Source organism: Paracoccidioides lutzii, assembly GCF_000150705.2.
Source record: "Paracoccidioides lutzii Pb01 unplaced genomic scaffold supercont2.13, whole genome shotgun sequence".
In the NCBI taxonomy this organism is placed as follows: Eukaryota; Fungi; Ascomycota; class Eurotiomycetes; order Onygenales; family Ajellomycetaceae; genus Paracoccidioides; species Paracoccidioides lutzii.
This window is the reverse complement of record NW_015440959.1, coordinates 62,826-90,230: the sequence shown is the minus strand read 5'-3', so window position 1 is coordinate 90,230 and position 27,405 is coordinate 62,826. Positions and strand designations below refer to the sequence as shown.

The following is a 27,405-nucleotide window of genomic DNA, read 5'->3' as shown; positions in this document are numbered from 1 at the left end:
TTACTTATTTATTTTTGTTTCACTTTTCCCACCCATTAGCTTTTCAGCTATTGTCCCTATTTTCATGATGAAGGTTCGGATCAAAATTGCGCGATATACGGAGTACGACCAGACTATATCTCAACCGCCTATCTATCAGCCATATCCATCTCTCCTATTTTCCTACAGCCTCCCCCTGTTTTATACCGCGCAACACGCATCTACGTCCGCATTATCTGCGTCATTATTTCATATTTTCCGTTTTGTTGTAACACACATTTACACCAACCTCTGCATCATGCTATTATCATATACGACGACATCACGCTTTCCTTTGCACCCTACCTGCTACTGTCTACCCACAGCGTCGCCTGTTTTAATATGTAATATTGAGGGAGTCAGGCTTCCACTCCTTCGTTTTCATTTCCCTCTGTTTTACGTCTCTCTATCTCTCAGTCTGTCTGTCTGCAGGATCAGAGTGTCAGTGAGAGACATCTGAGCTATGTAAAATAGCATCATTTTTTAACTTCCCTGTCGTTTCGTACTTCCCTGTTTCCCCGCTTATTTATTCCCCTCGTCTTATTAACTTGCTCAACTTGGATTCGACAGTAAAAACCCTCATACACAGTAACTCCTTTACCTATTCCTCATCGAGTCACAATGTTCTCTGTCTCCCTCGTCTAACATCTATATATCAACCCGATTTTCGTATGTCGAGATGCCATACTAGCTTCATCGCGTTAATGCAGAGAAACTCTAAAATCTGTTCTTTACGACGAATGAAATAATCCATTGGATTCGTCCCATTTTAGTATTAACACGTCACCGATGATCATTATTATTAATTACTTTTCATAGCCGGGGATTTACGAATTACCATTGGCTGGAGTGATTACTTACACCCCGAAGTGGGGAGTTTCACCAGTCGCCCAGGGCTAGAAACGAGTTAGGTTGATGGAACCGTTCGTAGAAGGGTTGACATTTTATATATGGAAAATCCACCCGAGTCTGCTGTTTGTGCTTTAGGAGCGGGGGTAAAGCAAATACATACATATGTGGAAGCATCATATGATATAGCATGATCAAGCAGCAAACCAAGCTTTGGGCGTCGACGGAATGGTTACAGGGATGTCGTTGCGGGGATCCAGCACTTTCTCAAGGGGAGATTTTGATTGGTAACCTGTCTATCTCATAAGCTCGCGGTTGGGAAGGATACGTGCCCAGATGTGTATATTTTGGTCATATATTTGTTCATCATGATCATGATCATGATCATCATCATCACCCAGAACCATTCTGGAGTTTAAGAGTGGGTTATATAACTCAACTAGTTACAGGACAGAGAGGCTTTTGACTCGTCTCTTGTCTTTTTCCTAAGACACAAGCATTTTGTTGCAGAAAGCGGTCAGGAGGGGAATAACTACTTAAACTTAACTGTTTGACTCGAGATGACTTTGATTGGTGTTGAGTCTTTTGATTGCTAGTCGTTAGCGCTTGCAGACCCCTCCAGCTGCGATCGTTTTGCTGGGTTGTTTTCTTGTATCTGATTAGCGGGCTCCATGAAACTAAGGGATGGTAAGGATAGGGCTTGAGCTTGTGGCGGCAGTTGTGTCTGGATTTTGGATGCCAGCTGACGGCGAATTGCCAATTGCGATGTGAATTGGGCAGGTTGGGTTAGCAGTGTACGTTCCTGCGGAGCACCGAGTGATGGATTTTGTGGGATTCCATGGGTTGTTGTTATTTAATTGTAGACTTGTAGTTGGCATTTCCAGTGGAGATATAGCTGTTGGAGTCTTACTCCGATATTCTCTCTTCCAATACACCGGGACTCGTGCTCCTTTCTCCGAATAAAGGACTTGATCCTCGCGTGGTGTGACGCGCTCACCTCCGGATCCTGAAATTTATGTATGCACGGGTCCCTCCCTGTCACTGTCCAGTGGATAATCAATATCTACATCTCATATTCCTATTTACCTAGGTACACTGTTGTTGTCCATCATTCCTGACAGAGAAAACATGCCCATATTCGCTCTGTCGCCCTCTCATCAAGACCCATAGCATTATATACGCCATATTAGACCATCCATCACATTACCCTCCAGCGTCTCCACTCTCCACTCTCCAGCCTCCCCCTGTGTCCCCCCCCGTGTCTGTGCCTGTGCCTGACCAGCCCCAGCACCTGCAGATCGGACTGAAATCGAGTTTTGTCATTTGCTTTTTCCTTGGGAGAGCTCAATTCTTGCCCTCTTCTTTTCTTTCTTTTTCTATCTTTGTTTTCTCAACTCCTTCTGGAGTATTTACTTTGGGCGATCTCCGGCAAACCTCCAACCTCCAACTTCTGGCCTTCACCTCTCTTTTACTCCCCCGAAATTATCCAACCACACCCACTGCTTGGGGCATCTAAACAAACATCGTGATCCCCAGCGGAAGGCTTACGCACGAGAAATACGCCTCTTTTTACAACACCCACACGTCGCAATGGGGAGGGATTCAAGGGTGGCCGCTGTCTGGATGGGCGTTCCAGTCAGATACATTTCCTTGGCCGTGGTATGTATTGCGCTCGCTGCACATGTGATTGAGCTCCTTCGATATTAAATTATTCTGTGCATTGCTAACTGAAACTTCTCTCTTCTCAATATATATAGTTAGCAGTTCAATATACATCTTTTATATTAGTACGAAAGCTTTCTGAGATTTCCCTTTCCCATTTCACCCTAAAGTCCTAGCGTCGCTACAAAGCAAATATCGAGTCAAAGATAACATAATGAAAAAAACGAAACCATATAACAAACAGTCCCTGTATATTTGAATATCTGTCTGATAGGATTGGCTAACCAAATGACATTTTCCGCACTTCCGCGGAACTCTGCTTTAATCTAAATAGCTCCTCCATTACTCCAGAGTAATGCCCGTTGTTGGCGGCCGGCGCTACATAACTTCCACCGCAGTCTTCCTCAACGAGGTTATAAAGCTTGCCATTTGCCTCACCGTCGCCCTCTACGAAGTCTCGAAGACTATCCCCCCCTCCATGCCCGCAACCACCCTCTTCACAAATCTTTCCTCCGTCGTATTTACCGGCGACAGCTGGAAACTTGCTGTCCCAGCAGCGCTTTACACCCTCTCAAACTCCCTCACCTATGTCGGCCTCTCGAACCTCGAAGCTGCCACGTTCCAAGTCACATACCAGCTAAAGCTAGCCATAACTGCGGTCTTTGGTGCAATGCTGCTAAGAAGGAGTTTATCCCTAGGCAAATGGTTGGCCCTGCTTCTCCTGCTTGCGGGGGTGTTTATCGTACATATACCCCATACGGATCCGAATGATCTTGACCCTAACCACGCCCACTTACATTTCCCTCGCTCGTTGGACGAATGGCGGAACCTGCGCTCAGTGAACCGTAACATGAACCGCAACATGCTGCGCAAGCGCTCCGCGACCTATGAAGGCATCGAGGAGGATCTAATGCTAGGCCACCCGCACATGAACAGTAACATTGGCCTGCTGGCTACCATTGGCTCCTGCATCGCATCGGGTCTGGCAGGCGTATCTTTCGAAAAGGTGCTAAAGGACAGTGCCAGTTCGACAACATCTGTATGGATACGCAACGTCCAGCTGGCTGTATATTCGATTTTCCCTTCATTGTTTATTGGGGTCGTATTCCTGGATGGCGAGAAGGTGGCGCGCGGTGGGTTCTTTGAGGGGTACAATTGGGTCGTGTGGGCTGTTATTGGTGTACAGGCTGTCGGGGGGATTGCGACGTCATTTGCGATATCGCACGGGGAACATGGGTTGAGGAATTCGGCAGCAGGGATTAGTATTTTGCTTAGTGTTTTAGGAGCGATGTGGGGGTTTGAGTTTAGGGTTGGTGGGAATGTGAGTTCCTCCTTTATGTTATGTGGAAATCCCTCTCTCGAAATACTAATGAAATGCTCAGTTCCTCCTCGGCACCACCCTCGTCCTCGCCGTATTATACATCTACAGTCAACTCCCCCACCCAACCAACACATACCCCCATTCCCCCTCCCCCTCCCCCTCCCCTTCCCCCTCCCACTCCCATTCGCACTCGCACTCGCACTCCCACCCCTACACTAAACATCTCCACACCGGTCCCTCACCAATCCGCATCAACAGCTTAGGAAAACTCAGCGGTTTCTCCAACTTCAGTAACAGCAACATCAGCCCCTCGAACCCATCCACAGACGCAGCGAAGGACGGGAATAATAATAATAACAATGATAATAATAACCATGGCCTCACTGTAGATGGCACCCTCCTCTCCCCACCCAATGACTTATCTATAAAACTCCCCACGACGCGTGGGTTATCGGAGTCCGCGGCGCTGGCGACTTCTAGGCCTGGTTCTCCGAATCCGGCGGGTCATGCGGCGAGGCTCAAGGGGTCGTATTTTGCGCAGAGAGGGGGTGGGTGAGCGTTAAATGTCTGGGTGGGTTGATGGAGATGGTTTGGGGTTGAGAGGTTGGGGGATTAAGGGGTGAAGGGGGTTTGAAGGCAGGCTTTGGTGGTTAGTGAAAGAGGTTGTGGGGAGGGGAAGTTTATGAATGGATATTCTTTTTCTTCTGAAATTTTTTACATTTTTACACAAGAGTGATTTGTATTTGTGGGTTTATTTTGACTTCCTCTTTTCTTCTTCTTCTTCTCCTGTTTGCTTCTTTGAACTAAAGGATAGGGGCGTTTATACCATACTCAACCTCTTTAATTCCTTTTAAACCTTCAAGTCTTCTATGATACAAGGAAAACAATTTCCCATGACTTTTATCTTTCTTCACCTGGTTCTGGTGTGGCCTTTTGTTTACTGATATATATCCCCTACATCGGATTTCGAACTGCTTCTTCTTTTCTATCTTTTTATAACAGAAGCAGGATATTTTTCCTGGGGATTGTTTATAGCCCGCCTGAGGGAACATTTTCTTATTTCATCTCTCTTTTCTGTTGTTCTGTTAATATCCAACTGTGGTCATTAATTCAGTGATCCCCATTGAGTTTGGGAGATTCATATAACCCAGTGGGTTATGCCGGGCATGATGACACGGGAAAATGCAGCGGATGGATGGTCATGCATTGGGCTATAATACAATATAATGTGAAAAATGGGTACAAAAGATTATACCTCCTTGTGTCTGGATTCAGCTGTGGGTTTCTGCGCTCTTTTTTACCCCTTGACTCAACTTCTAATCTTTTTCTTTCCAGATTCCAACCCGCAAGGGAAATTTAGGGTCAGGTCATGTGATTTTGAGCCCCTTTTACCTGTCCCTACTTTATTCCAACCTCCAGCTCCAGCTCATATTCTTATTTCAACAACATACCATTGTGGAATTCCCATTCATGGCCTCTCTTCCAGTTTTGCCATAGCATGATTGGAAGAATTACCCAGTTGAATGGCTTACATCTGTTTCCCCCGTATATCGTGTCGGCACGGAGTTCTGCTCCCCTTCGTTTGACTATCTAGATAGCCCTTCCCTCTTTTCATTCCCTTGCCTTTCTGCGCATTTCTTGACAATTCTATAATACGAACTGGTCTCTTTGATTCTCTATGTCTCTTGTATACTGACCGCCACCGTCTACGTTAGATGAGTTAGCCCAATCTTCGTGCCTCTGTTAGGTAGAATGGTAGTTTGATCAGTTAGATATCGATATGGATCACACAAAGCGGGATACATCCAATTTCCGCCGCCTCATCAGCACCTTCAAAAGTCCTGTTAAATCATCATCTTCTTCCGCCTCTATCTCGTCATCTTCCCCTGCGTCTTTAAACTTTTTCAAGCCGTTCATAGTTCCTATGCCAAATCCGCAATGGAAGAAGCAACCGGTTCAACAAACACCAACTAGCAATAGTAGCGGAGATAATAGTAGCACTGTTGACACTGCAGAAGGTTCTCGTACCTTGATGAGGTGGGGACAGCAGCAATTACATCCTCTGGGTTTGTTAGGCGGGAAGAAGTTGAGTTCTCAGGACCGGGATCTGGATTTGACGTTTGATGCATTTGGTTTGGAATCATATTTTCTCATATTCATTCCCCTTCTTTCAATCTGAACTCTATTATGGCAGCTAACTCCATTTAATTGTTAAAGATCGGGAGCTATTAGCTCAGCTGGAGAGAGGAGAGGAGCAACAACTTGATGTCCCTGATGCTAATGTGCAGGAAGATGAATCGGAGGATCTATACGGTCCTACGCTGGCGCCTATACCGCCAAAGAACTCCAAATTTTTTCAAAGCTGTATTAATCCTTTTCTATTTCTTTGTCGAAGGCATTTCTATGTGGTAATTATATGCATGTACGTGTTCAATACTGACGTTCTAGCTGCGAATGCTACTTCCACTACTATGTCCACCCCTTTTCGAAAACAGGTGTCAAGTTCATCTGAAGTTGGACTGTTTTCCAGCCCATCACTTGCCGTCAAGACCCGAAAGAGACCACCCCTTTTTCCCAAGGATGGTGTGCATGATGATGACCAGGAGCTTGGAAAGTCCTCATTTTCTCCCCAGACCATTTCATCTCCAGAGCAGCAGACCAAGGCTACCCTTTCATTCTCTCCACTTAAATCCCATGAAATTCAATTGGATCATGCACTGCCCATGATACAAGGGATCCGGCTTGTATCTACGCATGAACTCCCGGACCGTTTTCGATCTATTTTCCCCTTCCCTATATTCAATGCTATTCAGTCCAAGAGCTTTCGTTCTATCTACCAAGGAGATGATAACTTTGTCCTCTCAGCTCCCACTGGGAGTGGTAAAACAGTAGTCATGGAGTTGGCTATCTGTCGACTAGTGACAAACTTCAGGAACTGCCGGTTCAAAGTGGTATACCAGGCACCAACCAAGTCTTTGTGCTCGGAACGCTTCCGTGATTGGCAAACCAAGTTCACGTCACTGGACCTCCAATGTGCGGAGCTCACTGGTGACACTGATCACGCGCAGTTACGCAGCGTCCAAAATGCAAATATTATCATTACCACCCCTGAGAAATGGGACAGCATGACTCGGAAATGGAAAGATCATATCAAACTAATGCAGCTGGTTAAATTGTTTCTCATCGATGAGGTACATATTTTGAAAGAGGCCAGAGGGGCCACACTGGAAGCTGTGGTGTCTCGAATGAAATCTCTGGACTCTAATGTTCGATTTGTTGCGCTCAGTGCCACGGTTCCAAACTCCGAGGATATTGCGGCCTGGCTGGGTAAGGATCCTACTAACCAACATCTCCCTGCTCACCGCGAGAGGTTTGGCGAAGAGTTTAGACCAGTTAAATTGCAGAAGTTCGTCTACGGCTATCAAAGCAATGGCAATGACTTTGCGTTTGATAAATCTTGCGAGGCAAGGTAAAGGACATTCTTTCAAACTCTTCTCTATCCCCTGACTGATTGAAATTCTAGACTTCCCGAAGTCATCGAAAAACATTCACAGAAGAAGCCAATTATGATATTCTGTTGTACCCGCAACTCCTCGATTGCAACTTCAAAGTATCTTGCCAAGTTATGGACGTCCACAAATCCCCCCAATCGTCTATGGAGTGGTCCAACCAAGTCTCTTGGTGTTCAAAATCCCGAATTAAGGGGTGCGTACATTTTCACCTTTCACATAAGATGTTTGTTTGGTATTCTAACAAACATAAGCAACCATTTCCTCTGGCGTTGCATTTCACCATGCTGGCGTTGATGCTGGTGACCGCCATGCTGTCGAAAACGGATTCCTCTCCGGCCAAATTAATGTGATTTGTTGTACATCAACATTAGCGGTTGGTGTGAATCTGCCTTGTCATCTAGTGATAATAAAAAACACAGTTTCATGGCAGGAAGCTGGCTGCAAGGAGTATGCGGATCTGGAAATGATGCAGATGCTTGGACGAGCGGGAAGACCTCAGTTCGACGACAGTGCTGTTGCCGTTATACTGACAAGAAAAGAAAGAGTAAACCACTATGAGAAACTTGTTTCCGGAAGGGAACCTCTCGAAAGTTGCCTGCATTTAAATTTGATCGACCATCTGAACGCTGCCATTGGTCTTGGAACCATTAATGATGTCGAATCTGCTACGAGATGGCTTGCAGGAACATTTTTCTTCATTCGTTTGCGACAAAATCCCGGTCATTACAATTTGAAAGAAGGAGCGAACAGGTCAGATGAGGAACAAATACTGAAAGAAATTTGTGAAGAGAATATCAAGCGTCTTCAGGAATGCTCACTTGTAACTGACGAGGAGCCCCTAAAATCGACGGAGTTTGGAGATGCAATGGCTCGGTATTACATCAAGTTCGAAACTATGAAGTTGTGTCTCTCCTTACCCCCTAAGGCTAAAATGTCTGAGATTGTAAGTACCCTTAACATGGACTGGATTACTTGATTTACACAACTTAATGTTAGTGAGAATAGCTTTCAGTTGTTGCGCAGGCCGAAGAATTTCGAGAAATTCGACTAAAGTCTGGTGAGAAATCATTATACAAGGAGTTGAACAAGGGAAACGGCATTAAATTTCCCATAAAAATTGACATCGCCCTTCCAGCTCACAAGATATCCCTCCTTATCCAGTCTGAGCTGGGCTCAGTCGACATCCCAACTGGCGACCAGTACCAAAAACACAAGATGTCATTCCAACAGGATAAAGGATTGGTTTTCTCCCACGCCAATCGTCTGATTCGATGTATAATCGATTGCCAAATATCACTCCATGACTCAGTGGGAACTAGACACGCTCTTGAACTTGCTCGAGGTATTGGTGCCAGGGTGTGGGACAATTCTGCATTGCAGATGAAGCAGATAGACCAGATTGGTGTCGTGGCTGTGAGAAAGCTTGCGAATGCTGGTATTAATACTCTCGAGGCCCTCGAAGCTACAGAGCCGCATAGAATAGAAATGCTGCTAAGCAAAAATCCTCCCTTCGGTTCGAGGATCTTGGGAAAACTGGCAGAGTTTCCAAAACCTAGGGTTTCTCTTAAGTTAGTGAGGAAGGTATAGTCGCTGCTTTTGGGAAATGGATAAATCGTTAATTCATATACTAATGTCTGTGGCTCAAAGGATATTAAACACGGGAAAACCGTTAGGATTGGCTTCAAAGCGGAGATAGGGTTTATCAACGAAAAGCTCCCAATTTTCTTTCGTCGAAAGCCCGTATATGTCTGTTTTCTCGCAGAGACGTCGGATGGGCGAATGATTGATTTTAGACGTATTAGGTATGATTGATCGAAATTATGGTGTAAAGAGAGTTTCACTCCTGATATCTGACTGACACTGTGCAGTGCAATCAAACTACAAAATGGCCATGATATCTTGCTCAGTGCAGAATTAACTGACATCTTTCAATATATTTCATGTTATGTCATGTGTGATGACATTGGTATGTCACCATGGATTCCCAATTTATTCCCCCTTTTACCGCGCTTGCTTATAATTTTCAGCTGGGACCATGCGTCAGGCGGAACTCCGACATGATATCCCAGCTTCATATTTTCCAACGAAGAGATCAGAAACCCCTGGTGATGGTGCCGCGGCGAAACAAACTATGAACACGTCCAGGAGACGTAAGAGCGAAAATTTTAGAAACAGGGTCGAGACACGGAAAGATGTTGATGAGTTTGAAGATGATAGTCTCGATGATATAGATCTCATTGCGGCAGGTGCGTTTTGATATATCAGCTTATTTCGAAATTTTGAGTCTAATCGCGCCGTATGTAGCTAAAGATATGGATTATAATTCCCTTGACGAATTCAATGGAAACTATGAACTGCCCAAGGCAACATCGTTGCCGAACGAAAAGGCTGCACCGTGTAGGAATGTCAAAGACTTACACGCAAACGAGCCTAAGGAGCCTGTCCGGTTTGAGAATGGGAATTGGGCTTGCAATCACAGGTGTAAAGATAAAACTAGGTATGTTTCCATTAATACCTGCTATACACATTCATTTTGCTAGAGACATCTCCTGAATTATTCCTAGTTGCAAACACCTGTGTTGTAGGGAGGGTATAGATAGACCACCTAAACCGAACAAGAGACAGGAGCCAGCATCAAACGTTCAACAAGGGAAAACTAATATAACCTCTAAAGAATCTCGAAGCTATTCTGAATGGACCAAGAGCCAGAGCCCTCATCCAGCAAAGGAACAGAATAAAAACAAGAATGTCGAAATTGTTGATCTGTGTGGAGATGACAATAAAAGCTCTAAGCTGGCTGCTACCAGGTCCCATTCCAAAGGGGACAAAAGTTTTCATAAACAAAAGCGTATTGAAGAGTGTAGTGGGAAGACAGGGCCGCGTAAGAAAATTTCAGGTTTCGCATCATATTCACTGTCGAAAGGAAACTCGCTTGACCTATCATTCTTCGACGACGATGGATTCGAAGGTCCAAAAACACCCTTCAGGAAAAAAGAGGCTTCCAGTGATTACGGGAATTCATGGGTTGATGATCTCCCGTCTCCCAATACCTTGCTGCGCACACCCTTGAGGAAAGGGAAAGAGACAAAAAGCAATACAAAATTCAATATCTTCAAAGATGGAGATGAATACATTCCATTTCACACTCTAGAAAATGGTGATGATAAATATATGAAAACGATTTCGCCAATGGTTCTGAATAAAACAGACTCTATGGTATCTTTTCCAGATGATGCCAGCAACAAGCCCACCTCCAGTCCAGAAAAGGGTTCAATGATAAGCAACCCCTTTCTATCCTCATTAGTGGTGAAGCAACCTACCATGGGAACCAACAGCTCCTTTACAGCTCGAACTGTCTCCACCCCTTTATTCCCCTTGCCTGGCCCCAACCCAATCATCATCGGCGACAACAACGACGATAACATTGATTCAGATTTCATCAACGACCAGAATTTCTTCAAGGGGAAAAAGAGGAAAGATGGCTTTAATTGCACATCACGTACAAATCACGCTGACAATAACGGCTCCGACGACAACATAATGATGGTTAATGATTACGGCTACGACGTCATCAATAAAATCCCGCATAAGCGACGCAAGTATAATCCTGCAGAATCTGAACAAGCCATGGATGCCTCATCCTCTATCAACTTCGGTGATCTCCCTACCATGGTTGATGAGCCACCTGCTGCGGGTGATGAGCCAGGGTTCCAGGAGCTGGAAAAGCAGAGAAATCGTCCCGGAAGCTTGGAAGGACTTGATACTTCGCTGTTGGAGGAGTTTAAAGACCTCGTGAACTTTTTTTAAGAACATGTACTGTACCTACATACATGTCATGTGTTCTATAGTTTGGGAAGGAGACGTGAGTTTCGCGCAAATGGTGAGAGGTGATGCTACACTTACTGTTCTAATCGTGGGATAAGTAAAAGCACATTCGTCCTTCGTATATGTCCTTGCTGATTTATGGTATCATATGGTAATTACCTGACGGGAGAGTGTTTTAATGCTTTTCAGGGAATATCTCTTCGCTTTTATTGAGCATTTTTAAAGGTCATACATATATAGTGAGTTACATACCTATCTCGAGAATATTAAATGTCATGCACTATATCGGTCGGCATGAATAACTTCCCACTCCCTCCAACGGCGTCGAATTGTATTTTTAATTAATATTCCCTTCCTTTATGTACGAGTTTTACACTTTGCAAGAGAGAAATATAATGATATGCATCATCCAGTAGAACTGCAAGATCGCATCCCACAGATCTGCAAAATGTGAAAGGGGTTTGAGGCTGTAATACCTATTTGAGATTCTGATAACCCTTACGGCCTCTAGGGAGTACGAGAGATATCAGCAGGAAAAGTAATCTGGTGGAAATGAAGCAGATCAATTATAGAAATTTGTGAGAGGACACTCAGAGATTGTATGTGCTTATGCGGTTGTTACTTACAATAAAGAACCGGTGTTCCTAGTAAGTAGTGTATAAAATAACAAAGCAAAATCAACGCACGTTTTGATAGAACACTCCCGATCAATATCTCATGGGCATAGATGACTGTTCTTCACTTTCTTCTCTGGTATTCTGTGCTGCCCCCCCACCCCCTTTTCTCTTCTCTTTATTCTTCTTTCATCGTCCCTTTCCTTCTCCTGTTTTTGTTCCTTAAAGCTATTTCTTCATCATCTCCTCTGTACCTCCCAAGCTTCCTCGGGATTTAGGATCATCAGGGAGGCGTGTCTCATACTAACCATTTAGCGTCGGAATAAACAGCCCACGAATACTCTCCCACAAGGCAGAGAAAGAGAGATTCTGTTTTCTTGAGAGGTAAAGGTGAAAATTTTTTCCAATCTATTTCCCATTGTGGAGTAGGTGATATTCATGCCGTGGCCACGGGGATCCAAACATGGATGGTGGCCCTGTGAGCGGTTCAAAACGCACAGGCTGCATTCGGGACAGGCAGATATACTGACCGTTGCCGGACCGTGTACAACGGTAGAAGAATCACTGGTGGCTAGCCACTGCGAGCTTCAACGGCGAAACTTAACTATACAGGTGTAAGTAAAGAAGCATCTACTTTATTTCATGTGTTCGAATGACATAAGGATCGGCATTGACAACCGACATACAAATAGCGCAAAGTCCAGGGGATAAAGGCAGGACAGGCGGTCTCGAAGGATCTTGTAAAGCAACACCTCTCTAATAACGTTCATTTAGATATCCCAGATAGAATAGACATGGTGGCTAATACCGTGACTCCAGAAAAGGCGAATTCCATCTGGGATTGGAGCAAAGGCAGCGGCAAGAGATCCTCATGTGGAGATCGATCTGACAGGCAAAGAAGTCACCGACGAGGGATTTGCAGTTTTCGTAGATGATCTTATAAATTGCATTCAGTATCGCGATGCAGAGCATCCTGATGGCATCGTCCACCTAACTGAGATCGCGATAAAGGGCAATGCATTGACGGTCGCATCTATAGAGAAGTTGGGCCGTGTCATCGCGCTCAGCAATGACAGCTTGACACAGGTGGACATCTCAGACAACCAGATTTCTGTTACTTCCAGAAAAGAGAGAGACGTGTGACAGAGATTTCTTGAGTCATTTCAGGGATGCTACCTGCTAAGGAAAGTTGACTTCAGTGGCAATCCTTTTGGGGGGCGGGGGTTTCGACGTGTTTGCCAGGGTCTACACGCAAAGCGATCTGGATTTTGTCGTCGAACCTCTCAGCAACGATCGAGTAAATATGTCTGTCGATACTGATGGGGTGAAAACAATCAGCCGAGCCATGGGAACCGTTGGTCTGAACCAAGACAAAGAGAACAGGAGACCCCGAGGGGACCAGACACCATTGACAGGAAATAACAGCTGCCATCAAGGTACGTGAATAGTGAGCTATATTAGCCTCAAATAGCTAATAAATCAAAGATGCTTTGAAGGTTTTTGGATCCCCAGCCAGCCATCAAGAAGTGCAAACCACAGATGAGACCAGATATTCAAGTACACGAGGCCTTCGATCAGTCCCACACCTGGTTTTCTCAAACTCATGTATAACTAATGCATGCGCGTTTCACCCCTGGACTCTTGTTCTTGCTCACCGCCAACCAGATAAGCTGTTACAGTTTCTCCCACCTGGGAAACCAGTGGCACCCCTGGAGGAAGCTAACACTGAGAACGGCATTGTGTACACACCGTCCAAGGAACTAAGTGCTCTGGGGCTAAGACTGCTTGACCTTGGCATTGAATTCCGCCAGCAAAATTCCGAAGCCGATGCAGAAGAGACAGCACCCCAGGTCTTCGACGACGACAACGAGTTAGAAGAGTCTGAAATCACAAAACAGAGAGAGCTACGAAGAAAGCACAATATCGAGATGGAGCGAGTGAAGAATCGCCTACTTTTGGATGTTCTCAAGACCGAAAATGTGTATACATTTCTGATATTTGGGTCGTAGCGTTCAAAACGATGAGAGTCGCCCGTGCAATCTTGCTCGATGGCAGTACAAGACCAAAACCCTATGAGAAGAATCTCATTGAAGAGAATCAGACAAATGAATATCCGTTTGCACCAAGCAGTGAAGGGTTTCTGGAAGATTTCCCTACTATCCAGGAAACGCTGGAGTGGAACAACCAGGAGGGTTTGACTTCATGGGGTTCGTGGTTATCTCAGCGAAGTGCACAGATTGTGTCGGGCCGCAGGCGTTCAGGTACCCACAGCGAATCAATGACGGGCACTAGAAAGAGGATTTCAAAAACTGTAAAGAGAGGCGATGTTGGTCGGTTTGGTTTGCCAATGGATCTGTGGCGCAAAATTATTGCAGAAACCGTGGGAGCTTCTGATATTTTGACAGCAGACCAACAGATGCAGGTTCTTCGGTATGCATCGAGCTGGCAAGCTATAAAGCAAGAACTGAGGATTAGAGGAGGTACAGAGTTTGAACAGATATGGAAGATCCTAAGCTCAATGGGATGTCTAACATACGACCATCCCTGAGATAGCGAATAGACATACGGCGACTTTGGTTAGTTGTGCGTCGATTGACGTGTTTAATGGGGAACGAGTAAACATGCTCCAGGGAAGCGGATTCAACGGGCAGTAGCAAGTGCGTAGCAAAAATACACCCTTATCTGGTATGTATGCCAATAACCCATTTAAAGCTGCCCTTTGGATACATTCTGGATCTGGTTTAAATTTCCCCTGGTGAGGTTGAATAGACGTCAGATAAACCTTTTTGGGTGGTTGGGAAAGGGGCAGGTTAGTTACATAAGCCTGTACCAACATTGACTATGTTAGTTAGAGAACTTTTCAGGGATTCAGTTTGACAGCCGCCCCCATCGGCTGATGCATAACATCATTTATTTGATTCGTTACCTCAGCCCGTTATTCCGATTCCGGGTTTGAAATATTGGGGATTCTCCCTGTGCGGTTACATATGCCGTTGTTGGTTGATAGATAACCCCCCTCGTCCTTTGGTACTTCAAAAGTTCCGCAAATGGCGAAGACCAAAGGCAATTCTGGAACAAAAGCGCAACCCGCCCTTGAGGACCCTACCGTTGCGCCCGCGACCTTTAATGATGGTCTCCCTTTGCCAAAACTGTTTGTTTTTGACTTAGACTATACTCTGTGGCCGTTTTGGGTTGATACCCATGTCAGTCCTCCAGTCAAGGCCAAGGACAATAATTCGCGATGTGTGGATAGGTATGCGGCATCTCTTATCCTTGGGTATCTTCTTCCTCCGCGCTCCTCTGTTCTGCTTGCATACCCTATCTGGACGCGACTTACCCGCCGTAGGTGATAATGTTCAGACTCTTGGGCCCGACTGACATTTTTCACCTTTCACCTTTCTGGTCTGATGTAGGTGGGGTGAATCCTTCGCCTTTTATCCCGCCGTATCCTCCATCCTCCTTGCATGCCGTTCACGATCCATACCCCTAGGGCTTGCGTCAAGGACACATGCTCCAGATCTTGCGCGTGATGTGCTTAAAGCATTATATATTATTCCGTCCTTCTCGGATAATCCAGCGGCGGCCAATAATCGTCCAGTCCGGGCTTTGGACTGTTTTCAGCATGTGCAGATTTTCCCTGCGGATAAGAGGCAGCATTTTACGCGCATACAACAGGAAAGTGGCATACGGTATGAGGATATGTTGTTTTTTGATGACGAGGCGAGGAATAGAAATGTGCAAACGGAATTGGGGGTCACGTTTTGTCTGGTGAGGGATGGTATGACTCGGGAGGAAGTTGATCGTGGTGTCTGGGATTGGAGAAAGAAGATGGGAGTCACAGCTGCTGATAAAGAAGCGGCAGCTGGGAGACCAGTATTGGATTAGGGAGTCTTGAATATATGTAAAGGGCGATGTCTTAAATATACGACACGGCGTTTGGGTAATGTTGCGGGGTTTTGATTCCAATTACAGAATAGATATTTAAGTACAGCGGTTTATGTTAGGAAAACAATAAAATTAATGCATCAAAGTAGAAATATTCTCCATTACGTTTTGAATTTCTTAATATCTAATAAAGTTAGACCCTTCAATTTTGCATTGCGCAGTTGGAATGATGTAGATGTGTAAACGCGGGTACTCCTAGAGTTTCTACTGTCTTTCACTCGGTGTGTTCAACATCTCCTCTGGTCAAACAAGCAATAGTGTCCCATAGCCAAAATAATATAAATGAACAACAACAACAACAACAACAACAACAATGGCCACAAACCCAGACCACCTCAAACCGTCCTCATCTCGTCCCTCCTCCTACTCGCAAAAGCCCACCACTCCAATGTACAAACCACCCCTAACCGCCCATCCCACCGCAACTGTCCCTGACAGCGCCAGCTTCCAAGGCATACACCCCATTTCCATTGGTGCAGGCACCATAATACACCCGCGCAGCAAATTCCTCTCCTTCGAAGGCCCCATCCATATCGGAGACGGCTGCGTAATAGGCGAAAAATCCGTCATTGGCGGGCCGCAAGCATCTCCGATCTCCTCAACTTCAATGACTGAAGCAGAATCCGCTACCACAAGTACAGAAGCCACAACTACCTTGCCCACTTGCTCATCAACGACAATTACTACAACACTAGAGAAGTCCATAATTATTGGGCCTCTCGCTACAATAAGCGCGGGAACCCATATCTCCTCCGCCGCGACAGTAGATACCTCCTCCTTTTTAGGTCGGGGCGTTCACGTTGGCCAGCACGCGAAAGTGTGTTCTAGCTGTAGCATTCCTGATAGCAGCGTCGTCGACGACTGGACTGTGATATGGGGTGGTGGTGTGGGTGCGGCAAGCAGGTTACAGAGGCGGAAAAGGGTGAATGGACTACACCAGCAACCAAGTGATGAGCCAGGGGTTGGCTTTGGGTCTGGGGCTGCGATTGTGGAGCAAGGGCGGTTGGGAGTGCTGGAAAAAGAGAGAGAGGGCTTGACGAAGTTAATCGGGGCTCGGAGTGCTGGAGAGGTGGGGAGGAGGAAATGAAAATGCCTAATACATTGATTTGCGTTCCTTTACTTTGAACCCTGGATAGATTGCTTCCAGGGTTGTCATGTGCTTTCAGCGTGCTGGATAGATACCCTTGGAATATCAGTGAATACAATCTCAATGCTGCAGTCTATGTCCTTCGCTGACACTGTTCTATACAAGTATTGACGCGGAATTGATGTAAAGAGAAAACCAACGGCCCGTGAGAACCTACGTAGATGCTTTTTGTTCCGGATCAAGGTGTTAATACTGTGCATACGGAGTAGGTATGGATAGGTAATTCGCCCGCTGCTTCGTCTTCTTTTACAAAGGAGAAATGTGGAAACGGCAATTAAAATGGGACAACATAAGCAAATGTTCAAACATGGAAAATAAGGATAGGGAGGGAAAATCGAAAAGAATGATGTCCCTGTTATAAAGTAACACCCTCGAAAACAAGAATATAATAAAAATACCGAGAAAGTGACAAACAATTGCTTCTAGCATGGCCAAAATAATAAAAAAGAAAATATGATATCTCCTCCATTTACCGCAGATACATACATATGCCTAAGACCCCGTTCCGCCTCCACGAATTCTTTTTCCATTACCAACGTCACCACCCTCGCTACCATCATCTCTTGTTCGCTTGTTCCCATGAGGGATAAACTGACGAGCATGGGCATTCAACGCACCCCGTCCACCTCTAGGGCTCTGCTGGCCTTGACCTTGAGGCAGATTCCCTGTTTGGACATTTTGAGCATTACCACGACCCTGGGTACCTCTACCTCGACCAGCTCCACGAGACAGAGCACCGCCTCGGCCCATACCTTGCTGCTGCTGCTGTTGTTGCTGGGATTGTTGAGCTTGTCCTTGTTGCTCGGTAGGTTGAGGGCCAAACGGATTGTGTTGCTGGCCGGTTGGTCCGCTTCGTCCTCTACCACCGCGAGCTACTGGTAGCCCGGATTGAAGGGCACGAAGTACTCCCGGGCCAGTTCCAATTGCTGGGTGATGAGTACTCTGCGGGGGTCTGTTAGGGAGGGATGCACTGGCTTGATTGGGCGGCTGGGCGGGAGAATTCTGGTTAGAAGTGGCCCCCTGTGGCTGTGGCTGTTGCTGCTGTTGCTGCTGCTGCTGTTGTTGTTGTTGTTGAGCGGCTTGAGGTAGTTGTCCTGGAGTTGCTTGTTCGGATTTCTGGTCGACTGGAGGTGAGTGTTGAGCAGGTGCAGAAGATGGAGACGGTTCTGGCTGTGGCTGTGGCTCTCCAGAAGAAGATTGTTGGGTAACCGGCGTTTGAGATCCTTGGGCTGGAGCACTGGCCGGAGTTTGAACTTGGGCTGGTTTTGGTGCGGGTGTTTGAGCTTGAGGTTGAAGTTGAGTCGGGGCCTGGATTGGTAATTGCACTGATGGTTGCGTTGGCCCTACCGGAGCAGGTCGCGCGATTTTAGCAATTTTCCCAAACTTCAACAACAGGCTTTTGCGGTGTTTCTACAGCTGCCTTTTGGACAACCTCGAGTTTGGCTTGAGCATTCCTCGCGCGTCCCTCAGTCATACTGAGCTTAGCAAGGACCCTCTTTTCCGCGAGCTCAACAGCAGAGCCGATCTTTTGGTCTCGTTCCTTAATAATTGCCTCCCTTTCTTCGTTAAACTTCTGCTCCAACTCTTTCATAGCGTCGGCATCTGGAGCAGCAGCAATATGGGCCTCTTTGCTCGTTGTCGATGCTCTCTCTTTGGCCACAGCATTTTTGATGTTGTTTCGCACGATTGCCCTGATCGTCTCGTTTTTAGCCACAAGCTCCCTTGCCTGGGCATCGCTGAGCTCAGGAATGCCATCTGGCTTTAGAGCTGACGCAGATTCCAATTCTTGCTGGTGGCTTGCCTTAAGCTTTTCAACCTCCTCTTTGTGATGCGTCTTGTATTCGGCAAGTTTGTTATTCAGTGTCTCCTTCATTTTATCAACACGTTCTTTAACCTTCTGATCAATGGTTGCTTCCTTTTCAGCAAGCGCAGCTTCCAGTCTCTGAATCTTTTCTTCAAGGGCTTTGATTTTCTCGGCGCTGGGAGCATCAATCCCTTGGGCCATTGTTGGTTGTTCGGGTGCTTGTGGAACATCTATGCCATTCTGCGTGACAGGGGTCGGAGAGGGAGCTGGAGCGGATGCGAGGGATTCAGTTTCCGATACCTTTGCCTTTAGAATATTCAGTTCTTCCCTCGTGCGGTCCAATTCGAGTTGAATTACTTCCTTTTCCTGGATTGCCGTGTTCAACTCCGCTTGTTTGGCTTGAATCCGAGACGAGAGTTCCTTCGATCGTGCCTTAAATTGGTCGGTGAGGGTCGAGCGCATCGTTTGAATCCTCTCCTCTGCTTGTTTAACTTGGTTTGACAAAGTTGTTACCTGGGCCTGAAGTTCATCTCTGGCAGAAACAGCGTCACCTCGTTCCTTCTCCAGCGTGGAGAGCTTTTCCTTCAGCGCTTCCATTTCCTCAGGGTCGACACGATCGTACTTTTGGAGAATGTTTTGTGTCCGTTGCTGCCATCTGTCCCTGTCTTCCTGAAGAAGCTTAAGTTCTCCATCCTTGGTCTCCGCAACATTTTCCAATTCGCGAATACGGGTTTCAAGAGGGCTGATTTGCTGCATTAGTTCCTCCACGCGAGCCGATTTCTCTACCAGAGCCATTTCCGCTTGTTTTGCCTGATTTCTCAGGGTAACGCTGCTTTCCCGGAAGAGGTTGAGCTCATTGAGAGTGTCCACCAGCTTCTTGTGGTTTAGAATATTATGTTCACTGTCAGCTTCAGCGCGACGTTGTTGTTCAAGTTTAAGACGAGTGTCATCAAGCTGAGATTGAGTGTAATCGAGCTGTTGGCGAAGGCGTTTTGCTTCTTGAGTCGAGAGGTGGTATTGAACATCAACAATTTCTTTTTCTCTTCGCAGGAATTTGATAACCTCCTGTAAGCCTTCCAAGCTGGACGCAGACGATCCTGACTCATCAACCTCTTCGGGAATACTCTCTTTATCGCGCTGCAGACTTGAAATCTGCCGAGTAATGTTTTCAAGCTGCTGGTGAAGCAAGGTATTTTGATTGACAATTTCCTCGCGACGGCGATTAAGCTCCATTATCTCTCTTTCAAATCTGGCCTTCATTTCATTCCAATTCTCTTCCTGCTGTGCAAGACTATTTTTGGCGGTTTCGGCTTGAGTTCGCAGGTCAACGGCTTCCAGTTTAAGCTCGTTGGCTTCCGCCCTGACAATCTGGAGATTTTTGGCAGCTTCGGCATGCTTTACAAGCTCATTTTCGTAGCTTTGTTGAGCATGTTGGGCAATTTCAGCCTGAGCTTTGAGGTCCTGCTGATGGTACTGAGCAGCAGCAGCATACCGTTCATCTTGCTCCTTGAGTCTTGAAATTTCGGACTCCAGCATTTCCTTTTGATCGTCAAACCGACGTTGGGACTCAACTTCCTGTTCACGCAGTTTCGATAGCTCACTGTTCGTCGCACTAAGTTCGGATGTAATTTCTTCGATACGTCTTTCCAGTTCAGATATCTTGCTATCCTTCTCTTCAAGCAAGCGATTGGTGTCTTCTTGGTATTGGTCATTTGTATCGGTGAGGGACTGAAGACGCTCTTCCGTTGATTGGCTGATGGCCTTGTAATCCTCCACTTGCTCCTTTGCATGCTCAAGTTCCGATTTAGCAAATTCAAGGTCACGTTTCAATTCAGAAACTTCAACACCCAACTCTTGTTCTCGGGTTAATCCATTTTCATCAGTTGCTTCTTTTTCGTTATCAGTTGGAGCAGTGGGAGAGGCGGCGACAGCGGCACTAGGCTTCCGTTGCAAAACGTCCAACTTTTCTTCCGCACTCTTAAGTTCGACAGATAGCTCATCAACTCTTGACTGCAAATGATCGCGAGTGGACTTTGTAGCGATAAGTTCCTCACGAGCGGAGCTAAGGCTAGTAACCAAATCATCGATCCTTTTTTGGTTTTGGCTATTTTCGTATTCTCTACGTAGCGCTGATTTCTTAGCTTCCTCGCTTTCAACATGGAGCTGCCGTTTGGTAGTTTGTAACTCGGATTCAAGATTCTCAACAGTCGATTGAAGACGCCGGCGGCTCTCAGCTTCCGAGTGTTCACGCTCATTCAACATGGACTGCAGGTTTGCATTAAGTGAATCGAGGCGTGCCCGTTCATTTCTGAGAGACTCATTGTCTTCCACCAACCGTTTCTCAATGTTTTTCCACAAGTCCTTCTCAGCCTTCAGGTTTGTCGTTTCCCTTCGGAGGCTATCAACAAGTCCTCTGGCCTCCACCAAATCTTCAGCCACTTGTTGGGTTCTCAAATCTTGTTTGTTCGCATTTTCCATGAGAGTAGCATGACGTTTCTGGAGCTCAACATTCTCTCCCTTTAGTAGATTAAAGTTCGACTGAAGAAGCTCGGCGCGTTGAATTGAGGCAGCCAATTGGCTGCTTGAGCGACTGATCTCACTTTGTAGCTCACTGTTCTTCCTCGTAAGGTCATTAACTTGTTGTTTGAGGGAGGAATGGTCTGTCGCCGTTTCTTGACGGAATGAATCAAAGTGGGCCTGTAGCTTTCGTAGAAGCTCAGCATAGTCTGGACCCTCTTGTGGTTGGGGAACGTTGTCTACTGGAGCAACGGGAGCAGTTGCACCCAAAGGAAGAGACTGTGAAAAGGGAGTTGTCGATTCTCCCGTTTCACGGCGGCGTGTAAGCATACTGCGGAATGTGTCTCTTTCCTTGATATAGCTCTTTGTCTGGGAGATAAGGTTTGTCATTTCGTCCCGATACGTCTGTACCCTAACACGCAACTCCTTGAGTTCTTCCTGATCCCTCTGGTAAGCCTCAGATTTCCGGCGAGCTTCTTCGCCCTCCATCTTATCACCTACATCCCGTAGCATCCTGCGAAGCGTAACATTTTGCTGTTGAAGTTCGTTCAAATTTTTGAATGTCGTTAGATGGCGCGTAATGAAACGGCCGGTTTCGTTCAAGTCCTCCGCTACCTCATCGATTCCCCCCTGAGCTATCTTTTCAAGCTCGGCTCTGTCATAGTCCTTTTCGTCGGACCCAAGCAAGTGCACTTCCATAACTAATACCTTAACTTGGCAGCTTAGATCCCTCAACTGCTGTCGCAATATTTGTCCTTCGCGCTCCAATCCTTCAACCTGGCCTTGCCACTTCCGCGCTTCTCTAGTAGCATCATCTCTTTCTTTCCCAGCCGTGTCCAAAATATTCGACATTTCCACAACGGCAGCCTCCAATCGTGCATGATCCGCCCGAAGTTCATCGATTTCGGGTTTGCTAGATTCGAGGTCCTGCACCATTTCATCCATTGTAGCCTTTAGCTCCTGGTTATTTCGTTGCTCGGCAGCGAGCAAGGTTCGCATCTTATCGTATTCACTGTACATTTGTGTCAGGGTTAAACCGCTTTTAGTCCGCGACGCCCTTGGTGAGAAAGTGCCAACAGGGGTGCCTGGTCTCAGTGGCGTGGAAATACCGGCTGCTCCGTTGATTCCTTGACCAGGGCTCATCGGTTGGTTTCGGGCTGTGGAAATCTCCGACTCCAGCTCTCTGACGTTAAGTTCCAGTTCCGCAACACGGCGTTCCGCTGCTTCCTTGTCAGAGTGTTCAGTTTCAATCTCGGCTCGCAGTCTCGAGATCTCTTCTGCGGCGTCATCTCGTGTCTTTTCGAGAGCCAACTGACACTCTTGCACACGTTTCTTGGCGGTTTCAGCAGCTGCTTCTTGTAGCTGTGCTAGCCGGCTGGAGCTATCGAGCTCAATTCGGAAAGATTCAGAGGCTTGAATGGCTTCCTCTTTAAGTTGTTGGGTGATCGATAACGCTTCCTCGTACTTCTGCTCAACCTCATCTAGCCGAGATTTAAGGGCGTTTTCGCTCCGTCTCAACGCATCAATGTTAGAGTTTGCATCCTCGTTAATTCGTTGTAGCTCGGAAATACGAGCGCTCTTTTCTTTCCTGAACTTCAGATACTCCCCCGATTTGGTCTTCAATTCATTTTCAAACCATTCATTATTCTTCTTCAATAGCTCCACCTCTTGCTTGAGGCTTTGTTCCCGGAAGCGAGTACTAGAAGCGGCTGCGTGGGAGGCCTGTAGTCTCTGTTCTAGGTTCGCGGCATCGCGTCGTAATTCGATTGTTTTCTTATGTTGAGCTGACAGTTCTTCCGCAAGCTTATCATATGCATTAGATTTGGACTCAAGCAATGCTAGAGTGTCGCGATTAGAAGTCTCTAGGGAGGCGATTCGGGATTTTAGACTGCTAAATTCCGATTCACTTGTACTGGAGGATGATTTGAGTGCTGTGACTTCAGATTCTAGATTCGATCGCGCTAGTTCTATATTCTTTATGTCAGTACGTTAAAAGGGGAGCATGCAACCCGTTAAGTATTACCTGATTCTTGAAGCTTGTTGCGAAGACTGGTGATTTCTGCAAGGCCTTTCTCAACCGAATTTTTTAGAACCTTGACTTTTGATTCACCGCTGCGAACAGCATTTTCAAGCTCAACGTCCAGTCGTAGCTTATCGGACCTGAGTCCCTCTGTCTCACGGGCCTTGGTAGAAATGCTGTCTAGGAGCTGGTTGACTAGTTCAACAGTCGGATTCTGTGACAAAGATGTAAGGGTAGTTTCGAGAATAGAGTAATGGGAGGAGAGGAACGGTATATCGACCACAGCCGTAGCCATAGCTGCAAACCAGAGTGTGTATCCTTATGGTCAAAAGCTAATCGTAAGTGGATAGGGGGGTGGGGATCTGAAGGTGGGAAGTTGGTTTTTTTTTTCCCTTTTGAGAGCTCAAGGGTCGCAGAGCTCACAATCACGGAGGCCGGCGGCTACTGCCTTGTGCGAGTAAAGCTGTAAGACACAGCGCCTGAGCAAGAAGCCTTATCTCATCGTGGTGAGAGTATCCGCAACTCGAAGGAAAGTGACGCAGCAGTGATGAGTGCAGTGACCTTTCGTAGGCTGAAGAGAGCCTCCACGATCTTTTAGCGCTTGTTGTAGTTTTGTTGGTTTATTTCACGCGCCTAACAACCGTTTTGGGCAACCAAGGACGAAAAGCTGGTCACGGGGTAAGCGGCTACTTAACGCTCACGATGGGATACACGGATTAGCAGTTGTCCCGGGCCTCCCAACACGTGATCAGGAGTATATAGAATTGGTGGCTTCTCCCTGCAATGCAAGAGATTAACCATCCTCCATCACCAATTTATTTAGCGCCGCTGAACCGATTTGACAGAACATTCAGGCCTGTCATTTACGCCTACTTTTATCCGTCTGCATTCTAGCTGAGATTGCCAGCTTCCAGACCATGCGGAAGCCTTTGCCTGACTCGTAGCGTGCACCAAGCAGCGGCTTACAGCCTCTCCTTGTCCATCACTCTCCCGCAGGCCCATCCCGTTCACGATGTCGTACTTCCAGAATCAGATCAGCTCGTTCAACAGCAGCGTCAAATCAGCTGCAACCCGTCTTCCACAAGACCGACGAGCAGCTGGAAGTATCCTTGCCGCTGCAGGATCGTCTTCCATAGCGGCAGCTGCTAGCACACAAGCCAACTCCTCTGCCGCGTCCGCGGCGAATGGCCGCCGCCATGATGCAGATACTGTCTATTCGCAACCGGTAAACACAGGCACGGGAAAGGATATCATGACCCAAGTTGTGTTCGCAATCGACCACATGAAAAGCAAAGACTACTCCCTCAAGTTCTCTGACATTCTATCCTACCTGTCTTTACACCAGCAGGGTCATGACCCTGGTTACATTCAGGCGCTAAAACGCATTCTCCAGTCTCATGAGAAAGTACAATATGATCCCTCAGGTGCCAACGGTGAGGGTACGTTTCGTTTTAAACCCCCACATGACATCCGTACTGCGGAGCAGCTGCTTCGGAAACTCCAATCCCAGCCAACAGCGCAGGGCATGAGTGTACGCGAGCTGCGGGAAGGGTGGCCCACCATTGTTCAGACAATCGACAAGTTGGAAAAAGAAGGCAAACTGCTCGTTACTCGGAATAAAAAGGATGACCATCCGAAGATGGTGTGGGCAAATGACCCCTCCCTCATCCAACACTTCGACCCCGAGTTCCGCGCGATCTGGGAGAAAATTAAGATCCCCGACCAGCAGACAGTCACTGAGGAACTGGAAAAGGCTGGCATTACACCCACCAGCAAGAATAAGGTAGTGAAACCAAGACCAAAGGTTGAGAATAAAAAAGTGAAGAAGGCACGCAGGAGTGGCAAGACAACTAATACGCATATGACTGGAATCTTGAGGGACTATTCCCATCTTAAGAGATGATGGGATGCATTGCATTAACGGGTGCTTTGGACCTTTTAGAATCCATTTCCTCCCTAGTATCCTGGAGGGAAACAAATGCATATTAAAATGGGAGAAGGAACGGATGCGAAATGCTTTGATAAGCTGTTACTGTTTGCGTTTCCACGGAGTTAATGTGACCATGTCTAGTGCTTGGCTTTCACCCTAGGGTTGAGTTTTATTGTGGATTTCACATGTTCTCCTGGCTATTATGCCTCTTCAGTTTGTGCTTCTGCTCTCATCATCTTCTATTATTGGTCATCTTGATACTTGTTTCATCTTATTCTTAACTTAGACAGAGCAGCTGAGTTTATTGAGATAAAAATGATGCATTATTATTTTTCTCTTGTGGTTAAAAACTATATCAGTCAAGTGATAATCGATTCTCAAGCTAAGAGGTGCATTTGATATGAGTGTTCTTATTTATTTACAGGTTCAAAACTTCTCCCTTATGTCTAATAAAAAAAAAAAAAAAAAAAAACTCCAAACAATACAGTTGGTCCACTCAGTAAATACTCACCAGCCATGTCATGAGCACCAATCGCGGCACAAAATGAACCCGGTAACAGGTAACAAAAGGACATAACAGCAATATATATATATACCTGAAGGAAAATGGAATCGTCTCAGTGTCCCAACAGCAGCACTCCTCCCTCAAACCCTAAAGAACCACCTCCCGCCCACTAATGGTTTCCATTCACCATGGGCTTCCCCTTCCCCTTCCCTTCTTCCCTGCGCAAATACTCCTTCAAATCCTCAATCGTACACACCTTCAAACCCCACCTCTTCCCAAACTCCAAACATCTCCGCCCCCTCATCATCCCATTCCCCTCCAGAGCCGGCACCCCTTCCACCTCCACTCCATCCTCAACCAACTCACAAATAACCGCCGCCTCCGGCTTCCCCGACAACCGGCAGAAGTCAATGGCCGCCTCTGTATGTCCCGGTCGCTCAAGGACGCCACCAGGTCTGGCTCGGAGGGGTAAGATGTGTCCAGGACGACGGAAGTCGGTGGGTTGGACGTCGGGGCGTGCGAGAGTGCGGCAGGTCAGGGCACGGTCGTAGGCAGAGATTCCAGTGGTCACGGTGGGGTCTGTGGCGTCAATAGAGATTGTGTAGGCTGTGCCGTTTGGATCGGCGTTTTCGGAGACCATTTGAGGGAGGTTCAGGTTCGTGCAAAGGGAGGGGGGGATTGGTGCGCAAATGTAGCCACTGTTGGATGTTGGTTTGGGTTAACTAATTTTTTATCTTTTGGTACAACAAGAAAAAAAAGGGGAATTCTGGCATAGAATGAAAAGTATAAAATAGGACATCATAATATACGGAAGCAATATGTGTTGCGCAGCACATACCTGCTATATCGTATCATAAATGCCATCTTCGCCGCAGTCACCGAGTCCGCAGCTATGACTAGGTCGCCCTCATTCTCCCGGTTTTTTGAATCGAGGACTACGATGAATTCGCCATTTCCTATAGTCACCGGAAAACGCGCATGTTAGTTTATCTCAAATTCATTATAGTAGTTTGCGTCAATCCTTGAACGAATCCTTTCAGGGTCGGACTCCGCTGAGGACAAGTGAACTTTCGTGGCTCATGGTGCTTCGACGGAAATGGGGGAAACAGAGATGTCTCCTTACTGAACGCCTCTATCGACTCCTCAATTGTATTGAAGCGCAGACTCTCATCTGCTTTTGAAATCATCGAGGCGGAATCGTGTGGCCCCGCCACCTGCCAGACTCTTTTCTGTGTAGATATGTTGCAACAGAGGCGGGGATGCTTGAAAAGCGAAATAAAAAATAAAATAAACTGAAAAAAGCCTGGAAACTTGATCACCCAATTTCCGGGGGAATCGTCGCTTCGAGTCCACGACAGTCAAAGAGAGCTAAAGGAGGAGCTGAGAAAAGGCCTGCTTTTTTAGGAGTTGGGTCGTTGTGGAGGTTGTAGATTCTGCTCGGTCCGAAACGTTGCGGGGACGTTCGATAGCAGAAAAGTTTAGTCTGCCGGGAAGACGGGATTGGTAATTTGTGGCGCGAGATGACAAAAATGGGCTGATAAAAATAAGGGAAGTAAAGATGTTTTGTTACGGGCGGCTTGGGAATTAAGACGAAAGGTGAAATAAATGAGTCCGGTGATACGGAGTATTCGCAGATGAATTGGATATTTGTGGTGGTATTCCTCGGGGATGTTGCGGAGGAGTTAAAAGAGGCCAGAGGACAGAGGTTCATTATAAACCACATCCGACTATAACCC

At 46.5% G+C, this 27,405-nt stretch overlaps 10 protein-coding genes across 10 annotated transcripts; 7 read left to right on the top strand and 3 right to left on the bottom strand.

Annotated features, from left to right (window-relative positions):
• Window positions 1–1,544: 1,544 nt before the first annotated feature.
• On the bottom strand, window positions 1,545–2,003 carry PAAG_04989 (hypothetical protein; the record flags this gene model as incomplete). Its single annotated transcript, XM_015845436.1, has 2 exons — window positions 1,545–1,873; window positions 1,964–2,003. The coding sequence occupies 2 exons, from the start codon at window positions 2,001–2,003 to the stop codon at window positions 1,545–1,547; spliced, it is 369 nt and encodes a 122-aa protein (XP_015699662.1).
• An 881-nt stretch (window positions 2,004–2,884) lies between these two features.
• On the top strand, window positions 2,885–4,406 carry PAAG_04988 (UDP-N-acetylglucosamine transporter; the record flags this gene model as incomplete). Its single annotated transcript, XM_002792806.2, has 2 exons — window positions 2,885–3,850; window positions 3,912–4,406. The coding sequence occupies 2 exons, from the start codon at window positions 2,885–2,887 to the stop codon at window positions 4,404–4,406; spliced, it is 1,461 nt and encodes a 486-aa protein (XP_002792852.1).
• A 1,224-nt stretch (window positions 4,407–5,630) lies between these two features.
• Window positions 5,631–11,169, top strand: PAAG_04987 (hypothetical protein; the record flags this gene model as incomplete). Its single annotated transcript, XM_015845435.1, has 11 exons — window positions 5,631–5,982; window positions 6,068–6,214; window positions 6,299–7,319; window positions 7,374–7,555; window positions 7,614–8,305; window positions 8,368–8,943; window positions 9,010–9,164; window positions 9,231–9,328; window positions 9,390–9,608; window positions 9,667–9,859; window positions 9,948–11,169. The coding sequence occupies 11 exons, from the start codon at window positions 5,631–5,633 to the stop codon at window positions 11,167–11,169; spliced, it is 4,857 nt and encodes a 1,618-aa protein (XP_015699661.1).
• A 1,095-nt stretch (window positions 11,170–12,264) lies between these two features.
• Window positions 12,265–13,810, top strand: PAAG_11968 (hypothetical protein; the record flags this gene model as incomplete). Its single annotated transcript, XM_015847525.1, has 5 exons — window positions 12,265–12,279; window positions 12,494–12,541; window positions 12,621–12,938; window positions 12,991–13,237; window positions 13,287–13,810. 5 exons carry the CDS (start codon window positions 12,265–12,267, stop codon window positions 13,808–13,810), a joined length of 1,152 nt encoding a protein of 383 aa, XP_015702828.1.
• Window positions 13,811–13,821: 11 nt separating this feature from the next.
• PAAG_11967 (hypothetical protein) lies at window positions 13,822–14,349 on the top strand (the record flags this gene model as incomplete). Its single annotated transcript, XM_015847524.1, has 1 exon — window positions 13,822–14,349. One exon carries the CDS (start codon window positions 13,822–13,824, stop codon window positions 14,347–14,349), a length of 528 nt encoding a protein of 175 aa, XP_015702827.1.
• A 499-nt stretch (window positions 14,350–14,848) lies between these two features.
• On the top strand, window positions 14,849–15,686 carry PAAG_04985 (hypothetical protein; the record flags this gene model as incomplete). The annotated part of the gene is made up of 2 exons (XM_015845434.1): window positions 14,849–15,054; window positions 15,215–15,686. The coding sequence occupies 2 exons, from the start codon at window positions 14,849–14,851 to the stop codon at window positions 15,684–15,686; spliced, it is 678 nt and encodes a 225-aa protein (XP_015699660.1).
• Window positions 15,687–16,059: 373 nt separating this feature from the next.
• On the top strand, window positions 16,060–16,833 carry PAAG_04984 (transferase hexapeptide domain-containing protein; the record flags this gene model as incomplete). The annotated part of the gene is made up of 1 exon (XM_002792802.2): window positions 16,060–16,833. One exon carries the CDS (start codon window positions 16,060–16,062, stop codon window positions 16,831–16,833), a length of 774 nt encoding a protein of 257 aa, XP_002792848.1.
• A 552-nt stretch (window positions 16,834–17,385) lies between these two features.
• PAAG_11966 (hypothetical protein) lies at window positions 17,386–23,529 on the bottom strand (the record flags this gene model as incomplete). The annotated part of the gene is made up of 3 exons (XM_015847523.1): window positions 17,386–18,201; window positions 18,278–23,181; window positions 23,238–23,529. The coding sequence occupies 3 exons, from the start codon at window positions 23,527–23,529 to the stop codon at window positions 17,386–17,388; spliced, it is 6,012 nt and encodes a 2,003-aa protein (XP_015702826.1).
• Window positions 23,530–24,246: 717 nt separating this feature from the next.
• On the top strand, window positions 24,247–25,137 carry PAAG_04982 (transcription initiation factor IIE subunit beta; the record flags this gene model as incomplete). The annotated part of the gene is made up of 1 exon (XM_002792800.1): window positions 24,247–25,137. The coding sequence occupies one exon, from the start codon at window positions 24,247–24,249 to the stop codon at window positions 25,135–25,137; it is 891 nt and encodes a 296-aa protein (XP_002792846.1).
• Window positions 25,138–25,838: 701 nt separating this feature from the next.
• PAAG_04981 (3,4-dihydroxy-2-butanone 4-phosphate synthase) lies at window positions 25,839–26,856 on the bottom strand (the record flags this gene model as incomplete). Its single annotated transcript, XM_015845433.1, has 3 exons — window positions 25,839–26,367; window positions 26,508–26,625; window positions 26,718–26,856. The coding sequence occupies 3 exons, from the start codon at window positions 26,854–26,856 to the stop codon at window positions 25,839–25,841; spliced, it is 786 nt and encodes a 261-aa protein (XP_015699659.1).
• Window positions 26,857–27,405: the final 549 nt, after the last annotated feature.